We start from the raw sequence: 27,030 nt of genomic DNA on the forward strand, positions 1-27,030 counted from the left end.
TCGGGCAGGCTCAGAGCGCGTGCTGACGTCACAGGCTCTTAACGGGCAGGGAGCGTTTCGCGTGCTCGCGTCCGGGAAAGCGTGGGCGTGCCCGAGGGGACGGGGGGGGTGGGGGGTTCCTCCAAACAAAGCGCTGAGGTTTGGTTTGATTTATTTAAAAAAAGAAAAAAACACTTTACCCCCCAAAAACTGCCTTTATTCTTTCATGTTGTTTTGATTCTATTATATTTTTTTATATCTCTAGTTTTATATTTTAGGTTTTATCTTTTTTAATCTGCTGAACCATAATTTACAGGCTTTATATGATTTTACTCATCTTATATCTGTATTGTAAATATCAACATTAGCACATACTTCTCTACAGTGGCATATTTGTATTAGTTATGGTGGCTAGACTTTCATCTCACTACAATAAGTGGACTTATTCTTAACTTATCCTTGACTTTTTATCATTCTTATGCTCTTGTGTCTATCTCTCTATCTGTCTATCTGTCTATCTCTCTATCTTCTATCTCTCTATCTCTCTATCTATCTATCTATCTATCTATCTATCTATCCATCTCTATCTATCTATCTATCTATCTATCTCTCTATCTATCTATCTATCTGTCTGTCTATCTATCTATCCATCTCTCTATTTATCTATCTCTCTATCTCTCTATCTTTCTATCTTTCTATCTATCTACAGACAATGCAACAGGACAGTGGTGGAGGATGTCAACAGTTTGCTTAAGTGAAAAGTACAACACATTAACTTTTCTACTTTACTAAAAGTAAGTAAGCACTGGCTTTTAAATACACTTGAAAGTATTAAAAGTAAAAGTAACCTATCCCCCTTTGAAACAGTCTACTACATCAACAGTGCCCACTGTATATCTAGTTTAATACAAGAATAATACAAACTCCGTCATATTGCTGCAGAATGCTGCATATGACGCTGACGATAACAGATTATTAGTCATATTATTAAATGTTTAAACTAGTATTGATTTCTCCCAATGTCACCAGCTCCTGGATATTTACTCTCTTAAAGTCGTAGCCCTAAGAATAGGCATTTTTGTCTGTCTGTCCCCAATCAGCTTCCTCCAACGTCATTAAATTGACATTAAAGTACTTTAATGTGAGAGCCTGACACACTTTTACACTTTTTTTTTATTCTCCCACGATCAATGAATTCCTCTTGTGTTAGGGCCCTCATCAATAATATCTTTGTTCAAAAGAGCGTGTTGTTTTTTTTGTCACTTGAAACATTCACTGGAGAAGCATTACAGACATCAACCATGAAGCAGCAACTTCATGGATGTTGGAGCCTCCTAAAAGCACTTGAATGCAACATAATGATAACTTTCCACAGTATGGATGTGCAGATATGAGCTCTAAATAGTGGCTGCATTGAAATTAAAGTAACTACATTACTCACTAACATGATGTGCTCTAAAAACTATAAATCAGTAGCGCATGGTGGATGAAAACACTGGTCCCGTCCGCAGAAGGCTGGGGGAGAGCCGGGTGGACAGGGATAATAGTTGGAGGGATTTGGTTCTTTAGCAGCACTGGGTTTAGCTGCATGGCTGCAGTATTAGCTGCTGGAACAATGGACTCTCTCACCAGCCTGTTTACAGGGCACACTAAATCCACATAAGCAGTGAAACGGCTTGCAGGACACCAGGCGAGGCTCGTAAACACACACTTTCCTCTCATAAACAGAAACATGCAGTTTTTAACCTGCATATCGGTTTTTAGTCAGTTGATCTGTCTGGAGTCTGGAGGTGAACGTGATGTTAAACCAATTATCTTTTTGTTCTAACCCGTCCCTCCTCTATTACTACTTCTGTTTAATTCCCTCATGTGTTTTTATGTGTTTGTGTGTTCAACTATTTCAACACTCCACAGGTGGCAGGAACATCAGACGCACACAAACCAGCACACACAAATTAGTTTATCCCTCATGTACAGCTGTTAGTGGGATTATGGGTGTGTACTGTATATGTGCACATGTACGTGTGTTTGTAAGTGTGCGGTGAGGAGCCCCTGAGCAGCTGCGTGTGTTCACGGCTACTTAGATAATTTTGCTCATAGAGACAAACTTGGTCTGGGATCACAGACACACACACGCACACACACACACACACACACACACACACACACACACACACACAAAATATGGTCAAACTCAAACATTAACTCTTTCGATGCTGATGCTACGTGTGTGTGTGTGTGTGTGTGTGTGTGTGTGTGTGTGTGTGTGTGTGTGATTATTAGTGTTGATCTGTGTCTAAGAACAACAGCTGCTTCAGTTCTATGGAATCTACATTCTGGATAAGCTTTTTAATGAGTTATTATTTCCTTGTAATACAGTCGGTTTAAATAGTTTTACTTAAAAGATCTGAGGACTTCATCCACCACTGTGAGTCAGTGATTTAAAAAAGTCATGTTTCTGTGAAGTGGTACTTCAACAGAACTCAACTCAGCTTTCTCACAAAAACCTCAGCTCAGCCTCAGAAATCTGTTCATCCATCCTCCAGTCCACAGCGGATTGTGTGAAGATAACATACGATGCACATGTCCTGATTCGGTCATGTACTCGGTTAGAGAAATATACAGATTTATTCTACAGCAGATGTGGTTTTGGGCACCGTAGAGCAAAAGACAAGGATTATAACATAACTAAGACATCTAGACAAAATGTGTCCACTCCTGCTCCGTGTGTCATTGGTTTTAATTTAAACTGTCTTACTCATCCCAAATCCCATCAGGCGCACAGAGAGAAAGCAACTGATGGTCAAGAGCAGAGGCCGTGGTTGGATGAAAAGGTGTGGAAGGGCGGAGGGATGGAGAAGATAGAGCCAGCGATGGGGGTGAGGAAAGGAGATGCTTTCAGCCGGAGTGATGGCTTTCCAGGGAAACCTTAAATGGAAGGAGACACACTGAAGAAATTCCCAGATCCGGAGCTGCCACACAGATCAGAAAGATGAGACCTCAGGGTGGTGGCTGGTTTTAGAGTTGTGACCATATCAGGAAAGTGAAGCCCTGATATAAAAGAGCGTGACTTCAATACCCGCACCCATAGTCCTCCTCAGCGGACCTCTGCCTCTTGCATTGGTGAGTATCATATTGATCAGACAGCTTCTGTCCGTCCTTTGATTCTCTTGAACTTTATTTCCACTTTCTATTCTGTCGCTCAGCTTCTCTCCGCAGCAGCCAGTGGGTGAGTGAGCCGGTCAGTGTGTGTGTGCAGCAGCAGCAGCAACAGCAGCAGCAGCAGCAGCAGCAACAGCCATGCCGGCTGCGTATAAAGGGGAGTGCGGGGACAATGTGGACCCCATGCCGTTCCTGGTTCCCGTAGAGAAGGAGCGGCTGGATGCTATGAATACCCCATACGACATCAAGCGCTCCTGCTGGATCAAAGATGAGAAGGAGGCTTTCATCGCTGGGCAGATTCAGTCAGAAGATGGGGACAAAGTCACCATCAAGACGAGGAAGAACACTGTAAGAAGAAAGTTGTCTTTAACGTTTACTTTAAGTGAAATGATAATAATATTCATGATTCAAATATTGACTCAGTGATGATTGTTTCTGCTCAGACGGTGACTGTGAAGATGGATGATGTTCAGCAGATGAACCCTCCTAAGTTCTACCAAGCCAGCGACATGGCCAACCTCACGGTCCTCAACGAGGCCAGCGTCTTGGAAAACCTGCGCAGCCGCTACGTCAGCATGAGGATCTATGTAAGCCTGATACTCAAAACACAGAGAACCTCTCAGGCCCCTCACGACCAGGTCCTCGTGACAGCTCGAGGGAAGTACAAAGATCTTTGTTACATCGCTGTCATGGCAAAAACTGATTGGGATAAATTCAGCTTAATTTGCTATGGGTTATAAAGGGCGGTTCCGCCAATTCTACACATAAATATCATTTCATTTGACACAAGAAGTATCTGTTATCCCTTTGAAAACAGTTATATAATACATCAGGTCTTCTGTGTCCCGGGAGGAGCTTTGTTAAGTCTGAGAAAATAACCACAATGATGTCGAAGCAATGTCATCGGGGTTCTGTCGGTTTAGGGTCAGAAATTGGACATTTACAACAGAAACTCTGAGTTGTATTATGGGAAACGTGGTTCTGAAGCTTCACCCATGCTGCAGATTAAAAATAGTTTTACATTTTATTTTGACAGCTGTTTTTAATCAGTCTCTTAAAAGTCCCCTGACTCTATGGAGGAGAAATAATAGAAATGATAGAAATAATCAGTGGATTAATTATGACATAACTAACTGAAGTAGAAGTACACCTCTGACAGTAGAAAGAAGAAAAAATTATTTAATTTCATCACAAAATATCTCTGCAGTTGTATTGAATACATTTAAATATTATTATTATTGAGCTTTCCCTTTAATTGCATCAGATGTTTCCCTTTTTATGTACTGAATTAACGTTTAAGACAGATACACAAGGAGAAAGGGACTAAATAACATTTGAAAGCGCCGGTGAATCAGATGCGTGTCCACTCGGCGAAAAGCTTCTCTATATCATCCTGTTTGCATCTTCCCTCTTCTCCCCCCCCACTCCCAGACGTACTCCGGCCTCTTCTGCGTGACCATCAACCCGTACAGATGGCTGCCCATCTACGGCGCTAAAGTGGCCCAGATGTACAAGGGGAAGAAACGCAACGAAGTTCCTCCTCACCTCTTCTCCGTCTCCGACAACGCTTACCACGACATGATGATGGGTGAGGAGAGGGCGAGGGGTTGGAAGACTAAACAAAATGAGGGACTGTCAATCAATCATAGGTCATTGATGGGTGAGGGGTTATAAAGTTGGCAAAGAGGAGTGGTAAACATGCAAGTGGTATGTGGTGATTCGGGATGACCCCCTCGAGATGAGTTGCTTGGATGTAATTGCACAGTTATATGTGGAAAGAGGGAGTGGGGCAGTTGCTGGAGGTGTGTGATTAGTGCGGCGTCCGATGATTTGTTCAGGGAGTAGAAAAATACTTTGAGGCCATTATGTGGTATCAGGGGAGAGCTGTCAGCTGTCTGTGTTCTTGCTAATGCTGACAGGGAACATCAGCAGTGCTCTGATCTGCTCTCAGGGAAATCAGCAGTAATTATTCCCGCCTGGCTCACACTGTCTTTCTGTCTCTCTCCTCTCCTGCCTCCCCCGTCAATGTCCCGCCACCGCAGAGCATGAGAACCAGTCTATGCTGATCACGTGAGGACACCGTGCTTTTTTTACACTCCTCCACAAATGTTGTGCATCATGTAATCTGTATGTGAGTGACTCCTTTCTGGCGTCTGTCCTCCAGTGGAGAATCTGGTGCCGGCAAGACTGAGAACACGAAGAAGGTCATCCAGTACTTTGCCAATGTTGGAGCCTCTGGGAGCAAAGCCTCAGACTCCAAGGCAAGTGTGTCTGTGTGTGAGCGGATGATGCAGACATGAGTTCAGATGGTGCTTTTCTAGTCTGATATGAATCATAACTCCTCTCCTCCTCTCCTCCTCTCCTCTCTCCTCCTCTCCTCCTCTCCTCCTCTCCTCTCTTCTGCTCTCAGGGCTCTTTGGAGGACCAGATCATTCAGGCTAACCCGGTGCTGGAGGCATTTGGCAACGCCAAGACCATCCGTAACAACAACTCCTCACGCTTTGTAAGGACACACACACACACACACACACACACACACACACACACACACACACACACACACACACACACACACACTAGTACAATCATCACATCAACAGGAATCAGATTCATGTGTCTGTCTTGGTTTCAGGGAAAGTTCATTCGTATCCACTTTGGGTCGACAGCTAAGCTGGCTGGTGCCGATATTGAGACTTGTGAGTGGCTTTATTCTTTTATTACTGTGGATCAGGCTTCACCAGCATCATTGCACATTGATGAAATACCAAATGTTCTTTTACTTTGTGATATGTGTTATCATTCTAAAACCAACATTAGCTGTACCATGAAAAATAAGCGAATTCTTATTAACTGTGTTTATCTTTTTCTTTTTTCTTTCCCCCGTGTCTCTGTTCGCGTGTGAATCAGATCTGTTGGAGAAATCTAGAGTGATTTCCCAGCAGGCCACTGAGAGAGGATACCACATCTTCTACCAGCTCCTTTCTGGAAAGAAGCCTGAACTCATTGGTGAGAGACATGAAGCTGCTCTGTCTCTACTTTTCTATTGAACTAAAGACAATGTTATATATAACAAACACGAAATCTGTTGTCAATTTCGTTTGGTTATTTAAAACTACTAGTAGTATTTTAATGAAAGGAAACAAACTTTCTTTCGATCATCTGTGAAATGACCAAGCATGAATATGAATAACAGAACCAGCTCAATATCGACAGAACTGTTTTATATATTTAAATTTAAATACAATAATATAAGCAATCATGTGAAAAATATTTTTAGCATATAATTAAGTGAAATATTATCATTTTCGTGTTCGATAAGTTGAGAAACAGGCAAAATATGTTATAAATGAAATGTGTGGTTAATAATGATTAGCATCCATTACACAGATTTGCTTTCAAGGTGACACATGATTATTTTCTTCTTATTATGTTAATGATATGTTTTCCAGAGGCTCTGCTGCTGAGCCCAGACCCCAAACAGTATGTGTGGGTGTGTCAGGGCGTCACTGTGGTGGACAACATGGATGACGGAGAGGAGCTGCTGCTCACTGATGTGAGTCAACACGTGTTCGCTCTCATGCTTTGATTCAAAGCGTCTTTGTGTGGCTGAAACACTCAATCAATCATGAATCTGGCCATATAAATCCAGGAGCCTGTTAATAAAGATGTTTGCCACTGACGACCTCCCCTCTGTCCTCACTCTGTCTGTGGTTGTGTGTCCACAGGAGGCGTTTGATGTCCTGGGCTTCACTCCCGAGGAGAAGAAGAGCGTGTACAAGCTGACTGGAGGCATCATGCACTTCGGCAACATGAAGTTCAAACAGAAGCCCAGAGAGGAACAGGCTGATGTGGATTCCACTGAGGGTATAACCCCCCCCCCAACCTTTCTATCAACATGCCTGTCTATCGTCAAACTACCTCACTCCACCGTGTCCATCTGACCTAGTTCTCTTCTTCCTCTTTCATTCTTTTTTGACATTTCTCTCAAAGCCTCCTCTTTCATTTTGACATCCCAGCTTAAACTTTTCAAACTGTACATATTGTTTCTTCCTTCCATAAATCCTGGTCTTATTTTTGTGCAATACCTTCTGACGTAAAAGACGCTGTTAAAATATTTAATTAAATCCTCGTCCCCTCTCGTGATCCTTTCCCGAAGTGGCCGACAAAGTCGCTCACCTCATGGCCATCAGCTCTGGGGATCTGCAGAAGGGCATAACGCGTCCCAGGGTGAAGGTCGGCAATGAGTTTGTGACCAAAGGTATATCGCAAAAACATTATTAAGATGATTAAAGAAAAATCTTGGAAACAATTAACTTATTCCCGGTCCATATGAACTCAGGTCAGAACCAGGACCAGTGTGTGTACTCCATCGGTGCTCTGGCAAAAACCATCTATGACCGCATGTTCAAGTGGATGGTGACGCGCATCAACAAGACGCTGGACACCAGGATGCCGCGGCAGTACTTCATAGGAGTGCTGGACATCGCTGGCTTCGAGATCTTTGAGGTGAGATGCACGTGGGTTTTTTGGTTTGAGATATTTAGTTTATTTACTGTTGTGATCCAACTCCGTCTTTTGTCTCCAGTTCAACAGCTTTGAGCAGCTGTGCATCAACTTCACCAACGAGAAGCTGCAGCAGTTCTTCAACCACCACATGTTTGTGCTGGAGCAAGAGGAGTACAAGAAGGAGGGCATCGACTGGGTCTTCATCGACTTCGGCCTGGACCTGCAGGCCTGCATCGACCTGCTGGAAAGGGTAACGCACTCACAAATGCACAAGTGCAAAGACGTGAATGTACAGTATCTTGTACATTGAGTATGTCTTTCTCATTCTACCCCCCCCTCTGTATCTCCTCTTCAGCCTATGGGTATTTTCTCCATCCTGGAGGAGCAGTGTGTGTTTCCAAAGGCGACAGATGCGACCTTAAAAGCAGCTTTGTACGAAAACCACCTGGGCAAGTCGTCCAACTTCCTCAAGCCGAAGGGGGGGAAGAAAGGAGCCGAGGCCCACTTTGAGCTGGTGCACTACGCCGGCACTGTGAGTACTTGATGGATAGAGATAGAAGTTAGTGGCAGGTATATGTGTGCTAATGTTGTATAGGTGTGTTGTGTCATTTCCTGCAGTGCATAGCCACTGACCAAGAGCCGCCCCAAAGTCCTTAACATCTCTGACTTCATACTAGAACATGTAACTTTAATGTGTACATGGGTGCTTTAAAGCGGTTTGTGTCTTTCACAGGTTGGTTACAACATCGCTGGCTGGCTGGAGAAGAACAAAGACCCCCTGAATGAGACGGTGGTGGGACTCTTTCAGAAGTCCTCCATGCCCCTGCTGGCTCTGATCTTCAAAGAGGAGGAGGCCTCTGCAGGAACCAAGAAGCAGAAGAAGGGCTCTTCCTTCCAAACTGTCTCCCACTTCTACAGGGTAACTCATGTGTATTATACTTAAATATATCAGCTAAACAACCACAATACTTGACCATCACAAAACTAAATACTGAGGCTCACAAACTCACAGGTGTCTGTTAACTTATATATTTATAATTATATTATACTCAAGGAACAACTGAATAAGCTGATGAGCACCCTGCGAAGCACTGCTCCGCACTTTGTCCGCTGCATCGTGCCCAATGAGTTCAAGAAGTCAGGTCAGTGAGTGAGGAGTGATGTTGGATTATTGAAGATGTTATAAGTTTAGAAAAGTGTTTTCACCTCTTCTTTGTTTCATGTTGTAAAGGTGTGACAGACAACCATCTGATCCTGCACCAGTTAGCCTGTAACGGCGTATTAGAGGGCATCCGTATCTGCAGGAAAGGATTCCCCAACAGACTACAGTACCCAGAATTCAAGCAAAGGTCTGATTCTGTCATTACTGTGTTAGTCTCCATTATTCTAGTATCATCTCCATTTTTAAAGAGCAGTAATGTTAGATATGTACATTCACATAATCTGACTATTTATTATACCTGGTGTTTTAGAGCTTTATCATTGTGCTGTGTAGGAAATCTGGACAAAACATGAGGTGTTTTTTTGAGAGATTAAATGAATTTTGAGCTCAAATCAGAATCTTTGTCTGACCCAACTTTTCCATTCCCCCCCGTTCTTCTTCTCTTGTTCTGCCCCTGATGTCTCCTTCAGGTACTATATCCTCAACCCCAACGTCATCCCCAAGGGATTCGTCGACAACAAGAAGGCCTCGGAGCTCCTCCTCAGCTCTGTTGGCCTGGATAATATGGAGTATCGCATCGGCCACACCAAGGTACATCAGCCATGTATTTACATATGTGTTGAATACACGTTGATAAATACATTTACACAAAAATACGCCTGTTTCTATGCACTGTAATAGATGTGTTGCACTGTTTAATCTGAAAATATGAGCTCCACCTCGACCAACTGATGAATAATAATGGCCCATTAATATACACACACTGACAGAGGCCATTTTAGACATGCATTTTATTCCTAATGCGTATGAACCGCTACTCAAGTATTTAGTTTTGATGCAGTATCTTTATTTTTGACTTTTTATGTATTTTTCTTGTATATTGTGCTACTTTTACTAGAGTCAATGATCACCCCCTAGTGGTAGCTACTATAAAGTTACATGTTATGGTCAACATAACACAGGCTTTTCCAATAGAAATATACAGTTATTATATATCTAAAACACAACAAAAACATAATTATTTCTTATCAAACAATTATAATAACTAAATAAATAAATATATTGAAATGTATGTATAGATATTAGGAACAACTTCACTTGTTACTATCAGTATTATATTAACATATATACTTATTTTTTACCAATCATTAGGGTAATTGCTTACAGTGTTGTTTCCTATATTAAGATACAGTATATGGTAAATATATTATAAATATATATTATGTAAATAATTGAGAAAATCTCAGAAAATCCCAAGCGAAATCACTTTGTGTACATTGTCCTCTCTGCTGATTATTGTCTATCATCTTCTGTGAAGTGTTTGTGTTTGAGATGTTTTTCCTCACCCCATCTTCTTCTTCCCTCTTTCCCCTGTTGGTGTTTTTCTTCTCCAGGTGTTTTTCCGTGCAGGCGTCCTGGCAAAGCTGGAGGACATGCGTGACGAGCGGCTGGCGAAGATCATAACCATGCTGCAGGCTCAGCTGAGAGGAAATCTGATGAGGATTGAGTTTAAGAAGATGGTAGACAGACGGTCAGTGTGTGTCTGTGGTTAACAGCCTGGTTTTCCTTTGGTGGTGACTCATGTGAGCTCTAACTTCTGCATTTGTGTGTGATGCAGAATTGCTCTAATGGCCATCCAGCGCAACGTGAGGAAGTTCCTTCAGTTGCGTTACTGGGGCTGGTGGAAACTCTACACTAAGGTAAAATCTTGAAGCCCCCCATAACAATCGATATATTACCATAACTATCATCATCATCATCATCATCATCACATATCTTCCCTCAGGTGAAGCCCCTGCTGATGGTCGCTCGTCAGGAGGACATCTTCAAGGCCAAGGAGGAGGAGCTGAGGGTGGCGGTGGAGAAGGTCAAGGAGCTGGAGGGAAAGGTTAAAGTTCTCGAGGGGAAGGCGGTCACTCTGTTGCAGGAGAAGAACAACCTGGCCCTGGCGCTGGCTGCAGTAAGTGAACAAACCTCAGTTTACATGGGACTCCATGTAAGGATCACACGTGTCTCTTGAAACATGCAAACAAGTGTAAATCTTGTTTCCCTGCAGGAGCAGGACACGCTGGGTGATGCTGAGGAACGCTGTACACAGCTGATGCACCAAAAGGTCCAGCTGGAGGAGTCAGTGCAGGTAACTTACCTTTCTGATTGAAATAACTGTTCACCAATACCTGGATGTATGCACTAAACTGAATGAGAAGGGATGAGGGAGGGAAGGAGGATGGAGGGATGTAGGCAGGGACGAGGGAAAGAGGGAAGAAGGTAATGTTCATATGCAGACGCACATGATGTCTTGAAAAGAAAGATAAAACTAACTGGCTATTGTTTAACTAACATTGTGAATTCAGGATCTGCATGAGCGCCTGGAGGAAGAGGAGGGCAACGCAGCCTCCCTCCACGGCCAGAGGAGGCAGCTGGAGGGGGAATTGATGGAGCTGAAGAGAGACCTGGAGTCTCTGGAGGCCATACTGGCCAAGACTGAGAAGGAGAAACAGGTAAAGGGAGGGAGGACCAAGCCGAGGAGAGAGGACGTATATCAGCTTTGGAGAATCTATTTTACTGTTTGGCATCTTTTGAGTTTAGCACTAAATTCTTGTTCAACGGTGCGTTCAGGGTCTGGACTTCAGGGTGCGGACTCTGACAGGGGACCTGAGCCAGAGGGACGACCAAGTCAGTAAGCTCCAGAAAGAAAAGAGAGCTCTGGAGGAACTGCAACAGGTAGACAGACACATGGACGCAGGGAAACATGCATGCACTTTAATTTGTATTTTCTATCATGTAACATTATGTGTATGAGAGACCAAGAAATAAAGCCTACATGTTTTTTATAATCTATTCAGAAAACTCTGGAGGATCTGCAAACAGAAGAAGACAGAGTGAACCATCTAACCAAGACTAACAACAAGCTCAACACCCAAGTGAACGAGGTACCACAGGCTTCACCTTCAGAGACCTGACGGGTTGTTTGTCTGCAAAACTCTTTATGACCCAGACATGTGTGGATTGGTCTGCGTGGGTAATGTGCATGTGTGTATGTGTGTGTGTGTGTGTGTGTGTGTGTGTGTGTGTGTGTGTGTGTGTGTGTGTGTGTGTGTGTGTGTGTGTGTGTGTGTGTGTGTGTGTGTGTGTGTGTGTGTAGCTGGAGGACAGCTGGGAGCAGGAAAAGAGGATCAGGGCAGAGGTGGAGAAAGCGAGGAGGAAGGCAGAGGGAGATCTGAAGATGACGTTGGAGAACCTGAATGAGATGGAGAACGCAAAACTCGATCTGGAGGAGGTCATCAAGAAGTAAGAGAGGAAATCTTGCACATGACCGCACACACACACACACACACACACACACACTCTTATGCAACTTCATATCTGACACAGTCGCTCTTAATTCTGATAAATCTAATTCTCTCTCTCTCTCTCTCCCTCTCCCTGTGTGTGTGTGTGTGTGTGTTTTCATGCAGGAGAGACTTTGAGATCAACAACATGAACTCCAAGCTGGAGGATGAACAAGCTCTCTGCTCCATGCTCAGTCGCAAGCTCAAAGAGCACCAGGTTTGTGGTCAGAGGTCACAATGATGTTTTTATATCATCAAATTATTCAATACCAAATTTACTAGCCTTTTACCTGCTAGACATCAACATGTAAACAAGTAGTTTTGTTATCTGAAAAGCTCACTTGCATGTGAAAGTCACACGTGTTCATCCATGTTGTCTTCTCCTCCTCCCTCAGGGCCGCATCGAGGAGCTGGAGGAGGAGCTGGAAGCTGAACGGGCTATGAGAGCCAAGGTACAAAGTTTTCAGGCTACTTTAGTACAAACCCCACTCACGACTGACCACTAAAACATGTGTATAAACGTTTGGATAAAGAGGCTGAAAGGTGGAAGATTACATGCTGCAGTTAAATTAGATTCTCTGTTCTCTGGTAGGTTGAGAAGCAGAGGGCAGAGCTGTCACGAGATCTAGAGGAGCTCAGTGATAGGCTGGAGGAGGCGGGAGGAGCCACCGTCGCCCAGGTGAGTGTGACTGACAGCTGTCAATCAATCAGGCGGTGGTACTCAACGTGACCTTTGCCCTCTGACCTCCTCTGTGCCCTGTCGCTTCAGATTGAGCAGAACAGGAAGCGGGAGACGGACGTGCTGAAGCTGAGGCGGGAGCTGGAGGAGGCGGCGCTGCAGTCAGAGGCCACGGCGTCGGCGATGAGGAAGAAGCACTCGGACGCGATGGCAGAGCTGGGCGAGCAGCTGGAGAACCTGACCAGGCTCAGGGTCAAACTGGAGAAGGACAAACAGAGCATGAAGGCTGAGATCGAAGACCTCAACGTCACCATGGAGGCCACTCAGAAAGCAAAAGTACAGTGTTATTTGGAAAATCTTGTTTAATGAACTCTACCAAGAAAACACAACTTGGATGAATGTAAACTTCTCTTGTTGTGTCTTCTCTGTGTATCTGTGTGTGTAGATGAACTCTGAGGCCCACGCTCATAAGCTGGAGGACAACCTGGCAGAGGCAAACGCTCGCCTGGCGGAGATGGAGCGAACTCACACTGAGCTCAACACTGCCAAAATCCATCTGACTGGTGAGAACACGCCGCCACAAACACAAGCACATCTTGTCATACTCCTGTTTTCTATTTATTTTTGTATTCTTGGTTTGTGTGTGTGTGTGTGTGTGTGTGTGTGTGTGTGTGTGTGTGTGTGTGTGTGTGTGTGTGTGTGTGTGTGTGTGTGTGTGCGTGTGTGTGTGCGTGTGTGTGTGTAGTGGAGAATAATGATCTGAGTCGGGAGTTGGAAGACGTGCAGAGTAAACTGACGCAGTCGACCAGGCTGAAGGCCTCGCTCACCCTGCAGAACGATGAGCTGAAGCGACAGGTGGACGAGGAGAACAAGGTACAAGTCAACACGCACGCACGCACACACACACACACACACACACACACACACACACACACACACACACACACATTATTTTTGTTGTATTGAAAACTTGCCGATCAAACTGTTATCAGACCCTCAAATAAAACCAACAACTAAGACCCCTCTCCCTCTCTGTAGGGTCGCAACACAGCGGTGATGGCCTCGCCAACGCCCGCCATGACCTCTCCCTGCTGAAGGAGCAGCTGGAGGAGGAGTCGGAGGCCCGCGGGGAGATGCAGCGTCTCGTGTCCAAGCTCAACGCTGACGTCACCTCCTGGAGGAGCAAGTATGAGACGGACGCCATCCACCGCACCGAGGAGCTGGAGGAGACCAAGTAGGTTAAATAAAGCTTGAAAAAATAAAACTCAGAGACAGTGTGTTTCATATATCAGTCAGATGTGTGCCAATGAATGAAACTACTGAACTAGTGTTGATACTTTTTAATTTAATGCCACTCTTGACTCTCGCTCTTTCCTCCCACCCACTCTCCTCCAGGCGCAAACTCGCCGTGCGTCTCCAGGAGGCCGAGGAGGCAGCAGAGGCGGCACAAGCCAGAGCCGCCAGCCTGGAGAAGGTCAAGCAGAGGCTGCTTGGGGAGGTGGAGGACCTCACCATAGACCTGGAGAAGGTACACACACACACACACACACACACACACACACACACACACACACACACACACACACACACACACACACACACACACACACACACACACACACACACACACACACACACACACACACACACACACACACACACACACACACACACACACACACACACACACACACACACACACACACACACACACACACACACACATACAAAGAGATCCACTCATGCCTTAAGTTTTACCTAATACTACTAATCCTTATTTCTCACAGATTTTCTTACTGAACAGATTTACTTACTTCAAGCCCCCTGCATTGTGCTGAAGCTTTAGTGTTATTCCCCTGTTACTTTGGATAAAAGTGTCTGCTGAATTAGTAAATGTACTATAATATAATGTAATGTGCATGTAAGTGAGACATTATCTTTTTAATCAACTAGTCCAACGCAGCAGCAGCAGCTCTGGATAAGAAGCAGCGGGTCTTCGACAAACTGGTGGCCGAGTGGAGCCAGAAGAACGAGGAGCTGCAACTGGAGCTGGACAGCAGCCAGAAGGAGAGTCGCTCCTACATGACGGAGCTCTACAAGCTGAAGACGGCCTACGAGGAGAGCCAGGATCTGATAGACAACGTCCGCAAGGAGAACAAGATCCTCTCAGGTGCCTTCTAACTGCTGCAGATCCTGTGGTACAGCAGATTATAACGGGAGGTGTGAGAGATGCAATGGAATCTGAAGCAAATGTATATTAACATGCTTTTTTTTGACTATGTCCTCTCAGAGGAGATCAAGGAGCTGGTCGACCAGCTTGGTGAAGGAGGCCGCAGCGTCCACGAGCTGCAGAAAGCCAAGAAGAAACTGGAGGTGGAGAGGGAGGAGATGCAGCTGGCTATGGAGGAAGCAGAAGCTTCATTAGAGGTGCAAGAAGCTCTCACGGCCAAGAAACAAACGGGCCTTGTGTAGAGTGACTGAGTGTAGATTTTGTGCAGACTCCACCCCCCCCCCATTCCCAGGTGCAGTGGTCAGAATGTGGTGTTTTGTGTGTGTCCAGGTGGAGGAAGGTAGGCTGGTGCGTGTGCAGCTGGAGTTGGCTCAAGTCAAGGCTGACATCGACCGCAGAATCCACGAGAAGGAGGAGGAGTTCGAAGTCACCAGGTCAGACAAACTGTGACATGCAAGGACAAGCGTGTGTTCAGGCTGCACACACACAGACACACACTTAAAGAACCACCTCAAAACACAAAGGTCATACAACCACTTTGTATTTGTATTTACATATCAACGTGTACTTGTGAACACGACATCTCAAGAACATCTCAATGGAATGAACGAATCAGATTCTAGAACGATTAAAAATATCAGGAATATCATGTCAATATAGTGATTCTTTACTTTTCACTTGTTTCATTTGTGAGATGCATTTTTCAACATTTTTGTTGATTTCTTTGGTGAAATTTGGTGCAGATCCAAATAAAAATATGGACCTAGTTAATTTAATTGTGGTTTTAAAGGGGGACTGAGAAGTATGTGCTCTAGTGAGTGACATTGTAGTTCTAGTTAAGCAATTACAGACTTTTCATTACTTCTGCACTATAGATGTTTATATATCTAAATACGTCCTGTGTGTTTGTGCGGTCTAGAAAGAACCATGCTCGTCAAGTGGAGTCGCTGCAGGCCAGTCTGGAGGCGGAGGCCAAAGGTCGTGCCGAGGCTCTGAGAATGAAGAAGAAGATGGAGGGAGACTTGAATGAGATGGAGATTCAGCTGGAGCATGCAAACAGGAACAACGCTGAGCTGGTCAAAACCCTCAAGAAGCTGCAGCAGCAGATCAAAGTGGGTGTTTTATTCGAGGTGGAACTTCAAAAGATACCAAAGTGGGAAAAATACTGCAGCGCTAACTTTTTGTGCCCCGTACCGCAGGACCTGCTGGTGCAGATAGATGAGGACGCCCGGCACCATGAGGAGCTGCGGGAGAAGTACAGCCTCCAGGAGCGGCGTCTGTGTCTCATTCAGGGGGAGATGGAGGAGCTGAGAGGAGGCCTGGAGGCGTCCGAGAGGGCCCGCAAACTAATAGAGCAGGAGCTGGTGGACACCACGGAGAGGTTCAGTGAGATCAACATGCAGGTAAGTGGCTGCACAGGACGGCTACAGACAAAATGATGGGGTTTTAATACCATTTTCCCTTTTTAATTACTGTAGGTAATGTGTTTATTTGGATCCCTCCTTTGACTTCTTGTTGCTGTCATCTTCTCTTGTAAGATATGAGGTCAAATCTTTTTTTCTCACACTAGAACCAAAGTCTGACGATCCTGAAACGGAAACTGGAGGCCGAACTCACCCGGCTGTGCAGTGAGAACGAGGAGCTGATCTCAGAGTTCCGAGCTGCTGATGACAGAGCCAAGAAGGCCGTGACTGACGTGAGCCACCTGACTACACACGGAAAAAAAAGAAATACAGAAAGTTTTAAACATACGTATCATGGCAAAGGCACAACACATCCTAATGCGTTGGTATTTGCGTCTGCGTTCAGGCAACACGACTGTGTGAGGAGCTTCGGCAGGAGCAGGATCGAAGCTCCCACCTGGAGAAGATCAAGAAGAACCAGGAGCAGAACCTCAGAGACCTCTCACTGAAGCTGGAGGAGGCTGAGCAGCAGGCGCTGAAGGCCGGAAAACGCACCATCCAGAAACTGGAAACCAGGGTGAGGAGATGGATTCCCTGAGGGAGTTATAGAGGGGAGGAGGTCACACTCCCACACACCAGGATCAGGCCTCTCTTCCACATTTTACATACTTTCCCCCCTTTATTGTTCTAGATCAAGGAGGTGGAGAATGAGATGGACCAGGAGCAGAAACGCCACCTGGAGACGGTGAAAAACCTCCGTAAGGGAGAGCGTCGACTCAAGGAGCTGATCTTCCAGACGGAGGAGGACCACAAGACCAACCAGCGCATGCAGGAGCTGGTGGAGAAACTCCAGAACAAGCTCAAGTCCTACAAGCGGCAGATCGAGGACGCTGTGAGTGGGAGAGCTGACACAGGATTTAAACTGCAGACGTTTGGCTTTGGGGAGGATGTTTTACAGGGAGCGTCTGCATATGAAATGTTTTCCACTCAATCTGAAGTGTGTGTGTTTATTTGATACTGAGACCAACTTCTCGTCCGTGTCTCTGCAGGAGGAACAGGCCAACAGCAGCTTGTCTAAGTACAAGAAGACGGTCCACGAGCTGGACGACGCAGAGGAGCGTGCAGACATGGCGGAGATGTCCCTGAACAAAATAAGGACCAGGAATCGAGCCTCGGCCACGAAGGGCTTCACCTCGGTGGAGATTGTCCAGGTCACTAAGCCCAGCAGCGGAGGACAGGACGGCTAAAGTGGACACACACACACACATAACATGGAGATAGACTACCTGAGCATGTGCTTATATGTGTGTTTTTGCCCCCCCCCCACAGTGACACACACTCATTCAGCCCTCTGGAGGACGCGTTGCCGAGGACAGACGAGCACAGGCACCCAGAAGACAGTCTTAAATAATCCCAGACAGAGAAGCTTAGAAAGTCTTAAACAATAGAACAAGTCTCTAACATCACCAATAGTCTTAATCACAGGTCACGTAGCCTGTTCTTGTTCCTTTTAGTCTGCATGCTGTTTGACTGTTACATGTCTGTCTGTACTCTGAAGGTGTTTTTATGTCGTGTCTGACCTTTCCTCTCGTGGCTCTGTACAGGTTGTCTGATCCCATTTTGTCTGTCAGTATGTGTGATAGTTCTTTTTAAATGTGTTTATAAGTGTGTCCCTGTGCCGAGCGTCGTCTGGGCTCGTGTCCCCCGACTGGAGGGAGGAGTGGGTGAAGCTGCGTTCTCACGTCAACGATAGAGAGCCCACCTGTGTGTGTCGCTGCTGCTATGAAGTCTCAATAAACATCAAGCAAGCAACAGTGCCGTCATGTCGTCCATCTTTACTACTGGTACTACGGTCAATGGTGTAACTGAGGCAGTGACAATCATTATGAATAATTATATGTGTAGCCAGGTTATTTTCAGCTTAAACAGTAAGTCAATCATTCACATTTTGTGCTCAGGGTCTTTTCTTTGGTTCACTTGAATATAATCATGTCTATATTTTTAAATAACATCAAAATCTAAAAGTAGCACGGTGAGTTTACACCTAGTTTAAGAAATGATATCCAGGATCATCTTGTCGTGGTGGTTGTCATTGAAATGTCAGTGCTTTTCTTAGTGAATCTAAAACACCAGTGTAACAAGAAGAAGAAAAGCACCTATCTCATACATCAAGATGGAATTTATTTATACTCATTTTAGTTTCAGATGAACGTTTCACATTTTTATACAAAATCATTAGAAAATGCCTGACACTCCGAAATCCCACGGCTAATCCTCGTTTACTAGATTCAGACACCAAAGGACCGATGGTGGGGGTGGGGGGGTCATGCAGCATCCTGGACCAGGTGACCGAGCTCAGTCCCGTTCAATCCAAACTATAATCCACAGTTCACTCGTTTGGCCGCACGCCCGCTATCCCACTGTCTTTCACCCGACAACATGGTACAGTGATATCTTGCCACATCTAGTTATGTACAGAGTATAGATACTGCGGGTGAGGAGGAGGAGGAGGAGGAGGAGGAAGAGGAGGCTGTCACTCAACAGCTCCACTGATCTGACTGATCTCCACCCAAATATCTCTGATGTATGGACACAGTAGCACACCAACACCACCATGCATGTTTTCATACACATGACACATCATTGGCTATGATTGGTTAAGTAGATATATATTTTTTAAAAGTTCATTAATACCAATGTTTGAAATCAACCAATGAGTGCAGGCCTCAGGAGGGAGGGGCAGGCAGGAAGGTCTATCGAGCCTCTGGTTGGATGAGGAAGGAGTGAGCGGGCGGGGGGTTTGCCGGGCTGATATACATGCCCGGCAAACACACACACACACACACACACACACAAATAAGGTCTCAACACAAGCGCACAAACACACTCTTACACACAAACACCTCGGCCTCGCGCACCAAGCCTCCACGTTAATCTTTCAAAAGTGAACTCGACTGTGTGTGAGAGAGGAAGAGGTTAGAAAAGATAGTACACACCCTCGATTAAGATCCAACAACTGAAAATAGATTTTTATTGAGCCAATGAGAAAAGAGATCTCCCTCTCGGACAGAACGCGCCCGGACACCGGGGCGGAGAGGCACTTACACAATCGCTTTCATTTCACACAGTGCTTGTGTCCGTCTTTTTCGAGGAGACACGGCTACATTGTTTTGATCGAATGTCCAAATACGCGCACACACACAGACACTCGTTTTCACATTGGAGCGTGTTTTTAGCGGTTGGCACGTGTTCATGCAAAAAAGCGTCAGTTTCCGCCCGCGCAGGCGAAACTGGGGGAGGAAGCCGAGGAAAGGTGGGGAAGGAGGGAAGAAAAAGATAAGACTTGATATGAAGAGACAAACGTACAGATGGACTGACGGACAGGCTCTTGAACGCTTTGAGCGTTTTAAAAACACCCCCTCCCTCCTCTTTGATTCTGCCCCCCGCCCCCCCTTGTGTCACATGTTTGTAGCAGCACCAGAGGAGCCCTCTGATTGGTGGGTACAGCCTTTTCCGTTAAGTCAGTCAGTCAGTTTCAAGGATGAGCGGCGGCTGCTCGTTCTCCTCATCTAGGCGCAAGTCGTTGAGGTCATCGTCTAGGCCCGCCCCTCCCACGGCGCCCTGCTCTTCACAGTAGCCTAGGACACAAAAGTTCAAAGGTCATGTTCTATTTACGGTACTAAATATAGAACACAGAACATACATATTTAAAACTTCCTTTCGAGGGAATGATCAACTGCCTACAAAGTAAACACAACTAAACTTAACAGTACAATTACAAAGTTCACTGCAGCGAGAAGGTGACACTTACCTTTAGTGATAGCAGCACTGTAAGTTTGGGCCACAAGTGGGCGATCATGTGACCCTTGATCAAGGATCTCATTGGATGGTTCAGTACTGCCGTCTAACCTGAGGTGGATAGAGAGCACAGATTCAGTCGGGGTTGGGGATAATCCACTGAATTGGCAATAACAGTGTGAACAGTGAAACATTGTGCCGGTACAATCATTAGCATTAGTGATGCAGTGTAGAAAACACCCAGCTGCAGCTTCTCACTTTTCACTGAGCATCGCTGACACCAGTTCAAATCATAAACACCCAAGTGGCTCGTCGTATCAGCTGTAACTGATTCACTTGATGAAACCGGGTCGTTATCAGTTTCTCTTCCCTGCACACAGCTGGCGCGTCGCTGTGTAACGTGACTGCACCAAGTGTCCATATCCATGCTACTCTCTAGAGCTGCTTTTAGACATGCACCAAACTCCAGACGCTTCCCTGAAATTGTCTCGGAGGGGCTGCATGTGAGAATGCAAATGTCCGAGTCAGTTGCTCCGGATTGCTGCATTTTCTAAACTTTGACTGTATCGACTGTGTGTGTGTGTGTGTGTGTGTGTGTGACAGTTACCTATGCTGCTTCATGAGTGTACATTCTCCTCCCTCTTGTGGATCCAAGTTGTACAGGTACAGATAACCATCAGCTGCTGCAACCAACAACCTGGGAATCTTCTGAATCCTGATTTCAAACAGATTGTTCACAAACATCGCACATCAAAATAAGAAAATATAATATTCACTAAGCATAAATGAATAAAAATAAATAAAAGGCACAACACAGATTTGCATGAGACCACACAGACTGGGTCTTACACAGCTAAGGCGCAGATGTTCTTGTGTCCACAGAAGGGCAGACGTACGGTGGCGAACGCTCGCCCCTGGGTGAACATCTCTGTGACCTGTGAAGGCAGGTAGGTGGTGGATGCCATCAGGACCTTGCCCAGATACCCTCCCCAAGTGGTGGGCTCCTCCGCAGGCCTACACACACACACACACACACACACACACACACACACACACACACACACACACACACACACACACACACACACACACACACACACACACACACACACACACACACACACACACACACACACACACACACACACAGAACATAAGAACCACTGTGTAACATGACATAAGGTAAACAGGAAGGAAAACCCTGTCCAGCTTCCTCAGAAGTCTTAAAATCAGCCGTAAAAAAAGACTGAGACAGAGAGATACATACACATACTTCTCCTTCTGTGTTTCTAATTTGAAGATGTGGACCGTCTCTGTGTTGCTGGAGGCCGACAGGTACAGGCCTTCCATACTGAACGCCAATGAGCAAATGCTCACACACCTAAGAAGACAGACGTGTTAACATTCAGGGAAGCAGGTGAACGCAAACACACAGAATCATCCCAGTAAAACCACTTAGATTTCTGTAGTAACAAAGTCATTAAATATGTTCAACCTCTTGACTCCTCGCCGAAACTCAAAGAGCTTCTGTCCCTCTGGGATTGAGAAGACGCGAATCACTGTCCCCTGGGAGGAAGTGAAAGAAGAGCGAAATACTGAGGATGACAACACTCGAAAAAGAAGCAACAACAAGGAAGTGTGTGTGCTCAGGCAGGAAAACACAAATTAGGCCCACAGATAACACAGAGGCAGAGAGAACGGGACCTACCTTCTCTGAGGCTGTGGCTAGCTTGGTTCCACTGGCATCGAAAGCCAGAGCAGCTAACGGGCTGTCGTGGGCTGGAATCATATTAGCCGCTCGCTGGAAAAACAAAATCCCACTTTAGTTAGAGATGTAGCAGACAGATAAACGCTTTGACTCAGAGAATAGAGACAGCAGAGTCTTGATCAACAAGCTTCAGCTCTTCAACTTTAACTTCACAGTGTCTGTGTTCACCTACCAGGTTGACGGTGTCAAACACTTGAACCTCTCCTATCGTCGCACTGCCTGGGTACGCAAGGTAACAGTTATCATTGCTGATGGACAGGGCACACAATCCTGGAGAAAGGTGGAAACAAATAGAAAAATCATAAACAAAAGATCAAACGCAGCAGAAACACATGTATCTGAACTCGACAACGTGTAAAACTGACACTGAAATAATAACTTAATTATGTAATAAAACTGTAATTAAACTAGAAACTGGTTCTGGCAGCAACGTTTCTCTTTCTCTTTGTTCTGTGGGTGTTACAGATAGAGCAGCGGCACATTTCTGCCTTTAGGGCAGCAGCAGTCAGAACAAATGATGAACAGGCTAACAGCGCTAACTCAAAATAAACTGAGGGAAACGAAAGAGAAACCCAAAGCCTGAGGAAAGAAGGACACATCCCTGGTTACAGTATGAGCGCACAAACTGTACAGGGAAAAACCTCACATTACAAACTATATGATGTTGTGTTGATAAATGTCCTCCCTCACCTGAAGGGTTGGGGGGAGTCTCTCTGATGGTGTGCAACACTTTCATGTCTCGGATGTTGTGAATGTACAGTGACTCCTCCAGACACACGATCAGCCTCTGCAGAGGGACGACAAAACATCAACATTAGAGTCTTTTTCCACAGGTCAAACAAACCCTCTAACATCGGGCGTTTGTCTGGAACCACAAAGGATACAGCCGCCATTTAATCCAGGGTAAAACAGCTCTGCAGTAGACAGGGATTTTATAAATCAGCTCTGGACAGACAGGTGTTTCCTCCCACCTGTCTGTTGAGTTTGACGGCCAGTATGGTGTTGGAATAGGAGTAGTTGCAGATCTCGGTTCCCTTCTTGAAGTGACAGACTTTGAGCTTCCTGGGGGCCTTCAGGCTGACGATGGCCACCAGGCTGCTGGAGAACAGACGCTCCACAATGCACACATCCTCTGTGTCTGCTGCACACAAACACACACAGACACACACAAAATTATATCATTTCACAGCTTTCATTGCTGAATGAAACAATCACATGATAGTTTGGGGGCCGTGAGCCACAGTTTTCAAACTTTCTGACAAATGCCAAGAGTGGTTTGACTTTAATCATTGTGAGTTTTGTAGTCTGTACAAGCTATATTTATGAAAATATATCAATTAGGCAATAACTTTATTAGTTATAGTTAATAGAACATATCTGCCAGGACGACTCAGTTGTTAAAAGGCCAGTTCAACACAGACGGGTGCATAGTGAGGACGCTGCAGAGCTCATATCATGATGTATGTGATGTGAATGGACTAATGAGGAGGACGGCTCATGTTAGAGTATATAAGACAAATGCTGACAAACGTTATTAATATTTAAGAGCAATCCCCTAATGGTACATAGCCTGTGTTCCGTCTCGGCAGCATGCATTAAACATTATAACTTGAAAAAACAATGACTCAGTTATCGTAGAAGTGTATTTTGTATTTACTGTACATTTGACTTACGACATTCATAAATCTGCTCCAGCTTGTCCACTGAGGACAGAGAGAAAAACTTGTATCCGGATTTGGTGCCAACAGCTAAGGACCTACAGACAAAAGAGACAACAGCATTGATCAGTGACAGTTCACACACACAGACACACACAGACACACACACTGAACGCTGTCAACCCCAGGCACACGCGTGTCAGTGTGACCGGATGTCCCAGTGAGGACTCGGACAGTGACCACACAGCTGCAGGTGTTTTGCAATAGGCTCCAGGCCTCTGTGGTCCCCAGCAGCCACAGCACCGAGTGGGACATGTGTTGCTAACGGCTAACGGTCGCGTCTGAACCGCTGTCGCAGTCCATAAATCACCCAAATGCAAATATGAATAAATTCACCCACAGGTTACATGACACCCAGCCTACATGTGTGCTGTGGCTAAAGTTAGCCTCGGACCACACATCCCTCACGTTAGCTACCGAGCTAAGCTAGTGACGGGGGAAATGAAGCCTAAGTGGACATGGTGTTAGCTAGCTAGCTAGCATCAGGGGGCGTTAGGAGCCTTCCCTCCCGGGAGAAGCCCCGTCCCGACTCCCTGTCGCCCGGTCACACGCACGGTCCGCAGCTAGCTACCGGGGGCTAGCTGGACACCCCGGGCCGTCGGACCCTCACTGTCCCCGGCCCTGCCTTACGTGTTGTCCTGGTTAAAGTTGGCGAAGAGGAGCTGGCTGCCGCCAGCGTCCCCGCTGTGACTGGCCAGGTTCATGGACTCGGCGCCGTCGACATATAAAGCTCCGGAGGAAACAGCAGCGGTGGTGACGGACCGTGACGCGGATCGGACGTGTGAAGCTTCACGAGTCCATCTTTCTCCTCTAGCCCCTGATTGTTGTTGTTGCTCACAGGTATACAACTGCGCATGCGCACGGGACGCGGCGTGAGGAGCGTCTTAAAGAGACACGAGCCGGTTCCACGCGAGCTGTCAATCAAAACCCATCAGCTGTTTAAACTGTCCTAGTTTCCAGGGAAACGGAGAAACATCTGGAGCCAACACCTGGAAACACTCTGCAGACGCTGTTCATGACTTCCTCCAACACGCACGGTCAATGTGTGCAAACTGCGCAGGGCATGAGTGTAAATGTCAATAAAGTATTAGATAAATGTAGAAATACAGAAATATAGAAATAAATAAATGTAGGAATATGTAAATAGTGACCTACAGGTGTAGTGTATTGCATGTGCGACAAAAACTGCGAGAGGAGTAGCACGACGACATTTGAGGCAGAAGAACGAGGAATAATAGTGACGATAAGAAGTATGGGGAATAATAGTATATGTGCATTCATTGCATTACTGCACACATAATTAATAAATACATAAATAAATGTAGGAATACATGGATAAATAAATAAGCGTAGAAATAAATTAATAAATGTAGAAATACAGAAATATAGAAATAAATATATGTAGGATTACATAAATATTTAAATAATTAAGTAAATGCAGAAATAAATAAATTTAGATATGAATAAATATGTATAAAAAATACACGTATAAATGCATAGATAAATAAATGTATTCATATATTAATAATTTAATGAATATGTTTGAAGGTACAGAAATATCAAACTGCATTTATTTATCTATCTATTTCTTAATTAATTAATTATTTATTTGCTTTTCTACTGTTCACATGTGTGGTTTATATATATACGTTTGAATGATTTATTTAATAGCTGTTTTTTTTTCATACGTTGCATGTCACAGGAGACACAATCTTCAGACCCACGTTCATAACTTTTCAAAACAAAAAGCTCCAATTCAGCTCGATAAATAGCATGGCAGCAACAGAATTCCAGAATGCCGGAAAACAAAAGTCAAAATTGCACCAAATCTGACTCTGCACTTCTCTGGACCGTTAACAACACACGAGCCAAGTGTGAAGCTGATGAGATGAAGTGTTTGTGAGAATTCTGAGTCATATACAGACAGACAGAAAGCTGCTCGTGGAATTAATGGGTAGAAACTTGTGAAAACCATCTTTTCACTTCAACAACACTATTGTTCAAGGATCTCAGATCGATTCTCTTCGGGGGCCGGCTCGTTTTTTTTTATTCCACATGAGCTGTGTTTGAAAGGAGCACGAGCGTGATGCAGTAACGACTGGAACGACTGGAACAACAGGATCTGAGGCTCGGGATGAGAAGGACACGCTGACTGATGTGATGCCTTTGACTGGAGCGTAATTTGGGCTGTGAGTCACAGATCTTGTCTGCGTGTGTTAGTTTCATCACGGCGTCAGTTGTGGGTTTGAGCGTGTGACCGATACAAACTATTGAAACAACAGGAAGCTCGGCAGTTGGGAAGATTCTGAGTGAGACTGACTCTGCAGACAGCTGCCGCTCATCCTGTGTGTGCGGATCTCACAGAACAAAAGAAGGATGTCGAGTAGAAACACTGTCGAGTAGAAAAAAGGCAAGAAAATAAAGCAGCACATCTGAGAAGATATCAGACCAGCACGATGAACCCTCATTCACAAATACCTCAATACAGTTGGTGCATAAACTCACATGTCGTCCTGATAAACACAAATTGTAAAGTGAAGTCTCTGAGTGGCCTCGGCTCTGTTACAGTGTGTAGATACATTTTATATTAATATAAAGAAGGATAACAATAATGAAAATAATAATAATGATACTACTGCTACTATGGTACTACTACTACAACTACTACTACTGATAATACCAGGATTTGGTCACTTAAAAAGGTTTAATACAGCGTTAATCTACATGATCACACACACACACACACACACACACACACACACACACACACACACACACACACACACACACACACACACACACACAGTTAGCCGTATTTACACTGTATTATTTACCTGTACAAATATGCTCATGCCGTCCGTCCACTGATATTTTGAATGTTATCTTTGAACACAGCTGTGGCGGTAAATGTGTAACACGTTTCGATGGAAGCTTGGAAACGCATTTGGATGACTGTGTGTTTGCATAATGTGTCTGTTCTGTTTCACACAGCTGCTGCCACACAGGGCTGCTGCTGCCCACTGTTATTGTTGGACAATATTTAATTTTCCATTCAGTGTGTGTGTGTGTGTGTGTGTGTGTGTGTGTGTGTGTGTAAGTGATTTGCATCAGTGGATCTGCGAAAGGACAATTTGCCTTTTTCTGACACTGTGAATGTGGCTGCTGAGCTGGAGATAAAGTGGAGCCACATCTTTTAAAATATCACTTACAACATAGACGTTACTTAAAATGTATGTTCCTCAACATTTCAGAAGGAAAAACTGTACTTTTGTACTGCACTACTTTTGTCTGAT

General features: G+C 45.0%; 2 protein-coding genes across 3 annotated transcripts; one reads left to right on the forward strand and one right to left on the reverse strand.

The window, feature by feature from the left end:
- The first annotated feature begins 687 nt into the window (after nt 1-687).
- LOC118123993 (myosin-16) lies at nt 688-17,708 on the forward strand. The gene is given in 46 exon segments (XM_047343735.1): nt 688-773; nt 2,757-3,102; nt 3,186-3,489; nt 3,585-3,728; nt 4,573-4,729; nt 5,184-5,211; nt 5,306-5,414; nt 5,552-5,644; nt 5,774-5,837; nt 6,049-6,147; nt 6,591-6,694; nt 6,867-7,005; nt 7,298-7,399; nt 7,481-7,647; nt 7,727-7,897; nt 8,003-8,179; nt 8,381-8,566; nt 8,702-8,789; nt 8,879-8,996; nt 9,280-9,400; nt 10,204-10,340; nt 10,428-10,509; nt 10,596-10,769; nt 10,866-10,946; nt 11,164-11,310; nt 11,429-11,533; nt 11,656-11,742; nt 11,955-12,100; nt 12,268-12,358; nt 12,537-12,593; nt 12,734-12,820; nt 12,911-13,156; nt 13,266-13,383; nt 13,566-13,693; nt 13,859-13,877; nt 13,880-14,054; nt 14,216-14,348; nt 14,774-14,990; nt 15,111-15,247; nt 15,381-15,484; nt 15,970-16,162; nt 16,250-16,453; nt 16,621-16,746; nt 16,860-17,030; nt 17,145-17,345; nt 17,503-17,708. Coding segments are annotated over 44 exon segments (5,841 nt in total). The 5' UTR covers nt 688-773; nt 2,757-3,102; nt 3,186-3,279; the 3' UTR covers nt 17,701-17,708.
- Nucleotides 17,709-18,612: 904 nt separating this feature from the next.
- wipi2 (WD repeat domain, phosphoinositide interacting 2) lies at nt 18,613-24,589 on the reverse strand. Of its 2 annotated transcripts, none has more exons than XM_035181807.2 (12): nt 24,368-24,589; nt 23,693-23,775; nt 22,991-23,160; nt 22,710-22,806; nt 22,192-22,289; nt 21,960-22,052; nt 21,747-21,817; nt 21,525-21,632; nt 21,101-21,265; nt 20,859-20,966; nt 20,265-20,362; nt 18,613-20,091 (listed from the first exon to the last, which is right to left on the reverse strand). In XM_035181807.2, the coding sequence occupies exons 1-12, from the start codon at nt 24,439-24,441 to the stop codon at nt 19,979-19,981; spliced, it is 1,278 nt and encodes a 425-aa protein (XP_035037698.2). In that variant the 5' UTR covers nt 24,442-24,589; the 3' UTR covers nt 18,613-19,978. The 2 variants fall into 2 exon arrangements, with proteins under 2 accessions (XP_035037698.2, XP_035037697.2); XM_035181806.2 differs by having other exon boundaries at nt 21,519-21,632; nt 24,368-24,588.
- Nucleotides 24,590-27,030: the final 2,441 nt, after the last annotated feature.

Source organism: Hippoglossus stenolepis, chromosome 16, assembly GCF_022539355.2.
Source record: "Hippoglossus stenolepis isolate QCI-W04-F060 chromosome 16, HSTE1.2, whole genome shotgun sequence".
Taxonomy (NCBI): Eukaryota; Metazoa; Chordata; class Actinopteri; order Pleuronectiformes; family Pleuronectidae; genus Hippoglossus; species Hippoglossus stenolepis.

Coding starts and splice junctions, on each gene's coding strand:
- wipi2 (XM_035181806.2), bottom strand. CDS start 24,441: ATGAACCTGGCCAGTCACAGCGGGGACGCTGGCGGCAGCCAGCTCCTC. Junction 21,818..21,959: donor TAGCCACAGCCTCAGAGAAG/GTAGGTCCCGTT, acceptor ACTTCCTCCCAG/GGGACAGTGATTCGCGTCTT. Junction 20,363..20,858: donor ACACTCATGAAGCAGCATAG/GTAACTGTCACA, acceptor TATCCACCTCAG/GTTAGACGGCAGTACTGAAC.